The following is an 8,380-nucleotide window of genomic DNA, read 5'->3' as shown; positions in this document are numbered from 1 at the left end:
CACTCTTTCACAAAATTGCCCACATCATGTTGCAACTTTGGCCAATGGACTTGACATTGCAAGTTATAAAAAGTCTTTCCATCCCAACTGTCCAATCTCTTTAGAAGAACAAGCCCACATCAAGTATGCATAATTGTCTAGCTGCATAAAGAAGGTCATATCTTCAAGTGAACTCACAAGTAGATTCCTCCCCCAGTTCTTCTAAAGCGGTGACAGCACGGCCGAGGTAATTGGTGATTGCAAAAGGCAAGCACAAAACAATGACAACAAGTTTTTAGGGTAACAGAGGAATTCTGGCGGCTGTTTGATACCAGTGGGGAACCAGCATTTGTAATAAAGAAAATAATATAGAGATTGAATTCTGAAGCAAGAAATAGGCCTATTTACAAGTAAACTATAGCGATATTTAATTTTAAGTTATTCTTCATAAGCTGACCATATAAAAGAAGAAAAAAAACGCCATAAAAAAGCAATCTACCATATACATGCATATACACACATGTATCCACATATATGCGCACAAAAATATACGTGCCCACACACACACACACACTATCTATATATATGTGTGTGTGTGTATAAAGTTGATCGACAACGGTCGGAGACCGCCGATCAACCCCTATAGGTTGAACTGACCGAGGGGCAGACCCCCATTCCAATCTGTGTGCTATTTGAATCCTCTCGAAAGGGCTGGGATTCGAACCCTCGACCCGCGGGTCTTACACCAAGGCCGTTACCAATGAGTCAGGGCTCGCGCACTCTATATATATATATATATATACACACACACATATATAGGGGTGATACATATATAGATATCTACATATATGCAAATATATACATACATATAGAGATTTACAAATGTAGCACATAATTCTTATGTATTTACATATCTCACACCAAAACTTTCATATTTACCTACATATCACTTCAATGCTTTAAATCAATGCATTAAAATGTGTATTTCACTTTTAAGAAGTTGTAATACTATTATTTTTATGTGGTATAAAATATTGGAGTGCTATTTGTGTAAATATTAAAGTTCAGCTGTGAGATATGAAAATACATTCGTATTGTGTGCTATGTAATTAAATGCCCAAAAAAAAAATACAATGAAACTGTGATACCTTATGCCTGAGACATCAAGTGACCTTCACATACATACCTTTTTCACGCGCTCCTTAATGGAATTCAAAGCCCGGGATTGATCAACTTTTGACAAATAGAAATCGCGTTCCCTCTTGGCCGCAGAAATCTCCATGGCTAATTTTTGCTCTCGAGCACGGTTTTTATTCGCTACATTATTTAAATCTCGAGTCAGTCATTTAACTGTAGGAAGGCTTACAAACATCGCACTCAATTCCTATGTATTTACATATCCACCATCTAAACTTGAATTTTTACATACAGGACACTTTACGTACGCATGAAAAGGTGCATTTCACTGTTTAAAAGTTAAAATAGTAGTATTTTTTATGCAATGTGAATAATTTAGGCATTATTAATGTAAAATGTAAAGTTTAGGTGTTAGATATGTAAACACATAGGAATTGGATGGTACATATGTAAATGCTCCTTAACTGTCAATAGAATGTTGTACAGGTGCAGCTACCTTTTCAAAACGCTGGCTTACCTATTTCATTAGTCAAATCCTCCCACTTAAATTTACTCAAGTACTTGATATTCCAAATATCATAATAAAATGTTGATCTCCGCCGCCCACCTAACTTGGCAAAAAATATACAATAACTCAAATATATTTAGTTAAACTGAATTGATCCGTCTATTCAGAAAACAAAGTGCTCAAGCAACTTCATTGGAAATTTAGAAGAGTCCAACACAACATCATTTCATGTGCTTATATTAAAGAGAAAATGAATCTAAAAAAAAACCAACTGAATGAAGAAACCCATAAAATTAGAAGAAAAATTTTCTATACGAAAATGAAAAAAGAAAGATGCATTTACATACATATCACCCATTTTTATGTATTTACATGTCTCACACCAAAATTTTACTCTTCACATTTATAACACCCAATTCTTATATCGCATTAAAAATACCACAATTTCTATTTTTTTTAAAAGTTAAATACACATTTTCATGCATAGATAAGGTGGCATAGAGTTAAAAATAGAAGCTTAGCTGTTATATATATAAATACATAGAAATTGAGTGGTATCTATGCAAAACTTTCAAAAAGAAAATGCATAAAACAGCTCAATAATGAAAATATTAGCAGATAAACTTAGTCTTTTAAATAGGTGAAGCAGCTAATAACATAAATAGTACAGATAATAACCAGCGTAAAATAAATATCAATCTCTAAGCATCAACTGGCACCTTCATCTCATGCCAAAAAAGTATTAATTAATTTCATCTAGCAATAAATTTAAATTTATCACTCTCTCTAGCAGTGAATCAAAGAGCAAAAACTCAAATAAGAAATAAAGAAAAAAATGCACTTAATATTTTTCAACAAACAACTATTCCACATGCAAGAGTTACGGGTGGCAACTTTATATATGCAATTTGATGGGTCCAAGAAAAAGAAAACAAAAAAAGATAAAACATATCCTTTACTATAAAATATTAACCTAGGTAAAGCTTCTTTGAAGTAAATTTCTCGAAATGATTCAATTTATGATTGCGTTCCTCGCCATAACCTGAAGTTTATTTTCCTAATATATCAAGATAAATATATCCATTACATGCATATCTTTCTAACAGAAGAAAAGTGCAGCATGAGAACCAAACTGAGAACATTAAAAAGCATCAGCGAATAATTTCTTTAAACAGGATTGGATAGTATAAAGGTTCAAAATGCCAAAAATCCTAATTAGCTTCTTACAGGAGGAACATATAACATATTGCCTACTGTGAATTCGTAGAAACAGGACACTATAAATTTCAAATCATATAAAATATGGAAATTTCAAAAAAAAAAAAAAAGAAAAAATAAATATAAGAAAACCTTTTACTTTTTCTCTTAGAACCATCAAAAGTATAATAGTACGATATGAGAATACATACCAATTTGTTCACCATTTAGCATTCTAGCAACTCTTTTGGCAATCCTTTTATCAGTAAACTCGACCCACCTAAAATACAAGAGATCAAATATTTAAACATGTTGCTCCACAAACAGTAAATAACTAGAATAAGGTCAGTTCAAAACTTAATATATTTAAAAGAATTTCAATAAATGCCATTTATTGAGTTCATTTGCAAGCTTCTGCCCAAATTTCTACACTAACTACAAATTTCATTAATTTAGTATCTCGGTAGACAAATAAATTAAACAAATCTCTTCCAGTAAAACTTTTACATTTCAGAGGAAGTATAAGCTAACATGTACAATGGATATGCTTATAAGAAAACACTGTTCAACAAATCAAAACGTTACAAAAAATATATCTGAGCCAGAGAAAGAGAAATTTTGAACTAATTACCCTTCTGAGAATTGTTTTCCTCGAAATCCACGAACTTGCTTTCGTTGTACTTGGCCAGCATGATCTACAATATAAGCTAAATCAATTAATAATATACAATAGAAAAAAATATAGTAAAAACAATATCAAACAATAATCAAAACGGTATTCTGGGAATGATATTTCATGTCATTAAGTGATTGATGAAAAGTACACAACCAAAAATTGCACAAATTTATGTGAAACTTAGTCATCCTCTTCCCTTCCTTCCTGAAGCTCAAATTGTTCATTATTTAAAAGCAGCTCAATTAAAAAGAAAACATCCAAGCAAAAGCTCAAAGCAGAAATGGGAGCAGACTCATATTTAATTCTAATGAGGTGAACACGCCAATTAATAGAAAGAGTAGGTAAATTGTGCTTAAAACATAAAGCAAACCCACACAAAAGTAGGTAAATTTAAAAATCCCATAGTCTTCGCAATCCATGCCATCTCCTAGAAAGAATTTCCAAATTTGCAACTTCGACCAAAAAACTCTTGGATAATTCTGGAGCAATAAAAACAATGGGGTTTGTGGAGCTATAAAAACAATGGGAGTTTACATCCATGGCATTTAAAATATATATGGTTTTATATATTTTACACTCAAGGTTATATTTAACACTGTCGTTGCCGATCCCAAGCCCGGATGCGAAAAATGGAGGGTTGCGTTAGGTAGTTGACAGCCAGCGTAAAACTTGTCGAAAAAATCATGACATGAATCATTTTGATCTTTGTGTAAAAATAGGACGCAGTGGAGAAAAAAGATTCATGTAGCCGACCTCACGTAGTGGGATTAAGGCTTTGTTGTTGTTGCTGTTGTTATATTTACTATCACAACACCTAAATTTTTATTAATAGAACAAAACTAACACTCTCCATGAAAACTTTTCATTTAAGCCTAGGATAGACAATAAATCAATTAAGAGCTAACTTTTCATTGTGATTCTATTTAACGATCAGATTAAAAAGAGCAGATTGTTAAGGTTAACGCCAAAGCAGTTGTATCCCAATTTATAAAATAAAATATAATAATTAATCATAAAGCTTAATTGAATAATTCTAACTGAATCAATTGTTCTAAAGCTAAAGGAATGATAAATGAGATAACACATTATTTCCATTTACATATCTATGACATTTCAAGAAGATAAATGCAGAGAAGGACATAACTCGACTCTAAGAAGATGGTACATATAACTGAACCGTGGAGTGCTACCTCCACGCCAATATTATCTATGTTGATTACATAATCAATCCCGATCAAAAGACATTAAATAAATATTTTGCGAAGAAGCCTATCTAAGCTCATTAAAGGGTGTCACCAATGACTGAGAAAATTTGAGGAAGCAAGAGGGATGAGACGAAGGCAAAGTGAGGGCTATTGAAAATGGAAAGAAACTAGCGACAAAGTGAAGAAATGATAAACAGGATAACAAGCTGTTACTTTTGTTGTCCTGTAACAATTTAGGTTTTATAATAGTAAATATAGGGTTTTGAGTGCGAAACATATATTGATATAAATACTCATATTCAAAGTGCTATGTATGTAAAATCACCTAAAAATAAATATTTTGTGAGATTAAAAGTACGATACATTGTAGCAATTTTTAAACCCTTTTAGGGCATGGACCATTAGCCATAGCACCCTAAGTTGCAAAAGCCATTTTAGATAATAATCACATAAAAACTCATAAGCTTTAGCTAATAGCAAGGGAATCATAAGACCTTAAACTAAAAGTTATGCAAATTTATCATGTTTTCAAATATTGTGGCAAAACCATCTGGTTGAACTCCTTGATTTTTAATCTTAACGGACTCGAGAACTCACCAAAATGCTCTAACAAGTTGAGGCACGATGAAGCAAGAACAAAGGATCTCGCACACCATGCAAGCAAGAGTGTTGCTTAACCAATCAACTCATGTTAAGGGGAAGAAAATGAGAAGCACCTTGCCATGATTGAAGAGATGGAAGTTCATGATTCAAGAAACTGGATATGAACTATTTTTTTAATCTGAAAATTTGATGGCTTGATATGAAAAAAGCATCAAGATTTAGGAACAGGGAAATGCATAGAAAACATTCTCAGTAAATCATAGGTGCAAGAGCTTAAAGATCTAGTGCTAAATCTTGTTAAGATGACTGGGAGACAAATGCTAAATATCCAACAAAAGAGATGACAGCAAATATGATAACAAGAATGAAAATATTTAATTATACCAAAACATGCATGATCTAGGAAGCACGGGCACCACGAAAAAGGAGTTCTGACACGTGTCGAACACGAGCATGGGTTCGATACGGGTAGATACGTATCTGACACACCAAAAAACACATTAGAGACTTCTTGGCATTTGACATTGCATCGAGCAAGGAAGCGGAACATGGGAACTTAAACGTGAGCTTGTCTTAGCCTTGTGTCAAAAAAGAAAATCAAGCAACAACTCAAAATTGAAGCCATAGCGTTCTTGAGCAGTCCTCAGTAGCTCTCCAACATTCTCGAACAATCCTTAGTTGCCATCTATTGAAGCCAACGGTGAGGTCATCAAGCGGCTCTAACAGAAGCAATCTCATCGTCGACGATCCAGCCTAGAGTTCCTAGGTTCCCACCTATCTGAATATTGAACCAAGCGTGATGAAGGTTTGTGATTTTAATCTAGAAGGATTCCTTTAATTACTATAGGATTTTCACTTTTAGGGGATATTTGGCTACACCAAAGATTTAACAAATAAGATTTAATAGTTCCTGTAATTCAAATTTATCACTATAAAGTTTCATTAATGTTTGCATATTTTGTTTTGTGATATTTTTATTGTTGTGAAAAATGACGGCCAAAAAGCGAAAAATCAGATCGAGAAAAATTCGCAAAACAGAAAACCGTGAAACACACAGATTTACGTGGTTCGGTAAATTGTCTACAAAACAGAAAACAGTGAAACACACAGATTTACGTGATTTGGCAAATTGTCTGTGTCCACGGAGCTGCAGAAGATTTTATTAGCTTGAGAAATTACACCCGTCGATGACCTCGACGATTATAAGAAAGTACTTTTTCTCTCTCATCTCATCCTCTCCCTCTGTCTCTCTCTCTACTTGAGAGCTTCAAATCGAAGCACACCAGAAGAAGAACCTTGAAAACTACCAATGCCGAAGAGAAAGTCTGGGAAACCAAATCCCGAAAGAGATAACAAGAGGAGCTAACATGTCTATTTATTTATTTCATCATGTCATTAGGCCTATTAAGAAATTAATCAAATAATTAATGAAGTTCATTAATTATTTCATTTTCTCTTCTGCAGCAAATCGTAAAAGAAATTAAGAGCAATTAATTTCGAATATCAAATTCAATTTGCTGTCAAACGTGAGAAAATGTAAATTTGAACAGTGAACCGGTTTTCATATTCATAAAATATTAAAATATATATTTATATTAATAAATTATTAAATATAAAAAAAAATTCTATGTTGTATCGTGTCCTGCTTTTACAATTATGTCGTGTCGTCGCATCATGTCATGTGAAGTATGTGTCCATGCGTTTGTGCCCGTGCTTCATAGAGGATGCTACAAAATGTGCGTCTCACTTCACTTGAACATGGGCAAAGAATGGCATCGAAAAATCCAGTTAGCAATGATTCTAAATAAATTTCATGCAATAAGATGGAAAATAGAGGTTTTTAGTATTACAGGTCACTCAAACCTTTACCTTTTCATTTGCATTTAATCCGACAATGAGAAAGTTCAAATTCAGGAAATTAAAGACAATATACTTTTAGTGCTTGTGACCAAGCAGCTCTAAACAAAGTGTTTGCACCTCTTTCCAGAAACTAACACAAATTGAGATGAACATGTTTAATCCATGAGAAAAAATAATAGTTGAACAAAATATCAAAATTCTTAAATTAATATGCGGATCAAGGAATATTAAGGAATTTTTTTTAAAAAATAGCATGTTACCTTGGGGAACGAGATATATCCTCTGTAAATCTCCATACTTAGAGAGGATTTGGCGAAGGCTAGCCGGATCCATGTGGGGTGGAACCCGACTGAAGTAGCAGATACCGCGCTTCTCTGTCGAACTAATAAGATCTTTTCGTGATCTTTTCTTCTTCCTGACATGAATGTCCTCACCGTGCTCGTTTGATTCGATTACATCTTCAGAGCTACAATAGCTAGTTTCTCCCATGCTGGTTTATGATGGGATATCGTGGTATTTCCACAAAAGATCTCCGCGAATAGTAATTGAACTATTTCGTTCTCGTTGACGAAATAGGCCACGCCGGCGAGATGGTTAAACTGTCGCAAAGAACAGAGGATAGTGCAGAAGATGGGAAAGAGAAAGTAGGGGATCGATTTTGCGAAATCTAAACAAGTGACAGTGGTGGTTGAATACTAGAGATGTCGCAGCTGGCGCGCAGAAACTTCGAGCAACGGAAGGGTACCGCGTTCTTTGGTCGTGTATTTTCGCAGCTTCCGGCGTCTCCAGTCGGAGTAAACCAATTTTTTTCGCTTTAAGGGCTACCTTCGTCGGCGACTCGGCTTCCTGGCTTCTCTTTCGGCAACAGCTTGGACCACGCGAGCGAAGAGAAAGGAGGCGAAGAGGAATCGGGATCAAGGGGGAGAAACACCACACGTACCTTGCTCAGCGGTTTCAGGTAGAGAGGAGAAATATGGGAGTTTCGGTGGTCTTTGAAGGAGGTGAGGGTTTCCGGCCAAATGGGAGAGGTTTTTGGGAGGTGGACGCGGGTAGTGCCGGGGAAGAAAAAAAAAGAGGAGGAGAAGGAGGTGTGCACGCCTCAATCCCGTCGTTGTGGCTCTTAGCGCGACTGTATGGGGGGGAGGAGAAGGAGGTGAGGGTTTCCGGCCCACGCTTCAATCCCGTCGTTGTGGCTCTTAGCGCGACTGTATGGGG

The 8,380-nt window shown here is 34.9% G+C and overlaps 1 protein-coding gene across 3 annotated transcripts in view; it reads right to left on the bottom strand.

Moving 5' to 3' along the window:
• The window catches only part of LOC110020410 (pre-rRNA-processing protein ESF2), a 16,230-nt gene extending 8,070 nt beyond the window's left edge, over positions 1–8,160 (bottom strand). The window contains exons 1-6 of one of the 3 annotated variants that reach the window (XM_020718612.1): positions 7,862–8,160; positions 7,426–7,764; positions 3,453–3,516; positions 3,034–3,101; positions 1,634–1,723; positions 1,166–1,296 (exon numbers count right to left, since the gene is read on the bottom strand). In XM_020718612.1, the coding sequence (XP_020574271.1) occupies positions 1,166–1,296; positions 1,634–1,723; positions 3,034–3,101; positions 3,453–3,516; positions 7,426–7,654 (582 nt within the window). In that variant the 5' untranslated portion in view covers positions 7,655–7,764; positions 7,862–8,160. Of the gene's footprint in view, positions 1–1,165; positions 1,297–1,633; positions 1,724–3,033; positions 3,102–3,452; positions 3,517–7,425 lie in introns of all 3 variants that reach the window. The other 2 variants (XM_020718535.1, XM_020718686.1) reach the window with 2 other exon arrangements.
• Positions 8,161–8,380: the final 220 nt, after the last annotated feature.

The sequence above is a fragment of the Phalaenopsis equestris genome, unplaced genomic scaffold, assembly GCF_001263595.1.
Source record: "Phalaenopsis equestris unplaced genomic scaffold, ASM126359v1 Scaffold000001, whole genome shotgun sequence".
Classification (NCBI taxonomy): Eukaryota; Viridiplantae; Streptophyta; class Magnoliopsida; order Asparagales; family Orchidaceae; genus Phalaenopsis; species Phalaenopsis equestris.
The sequence above is the reverse complement of the archived record's forward strand: the minus strand, read 5'-3'. Positions and strand labels throughout refer to the sequence as shown.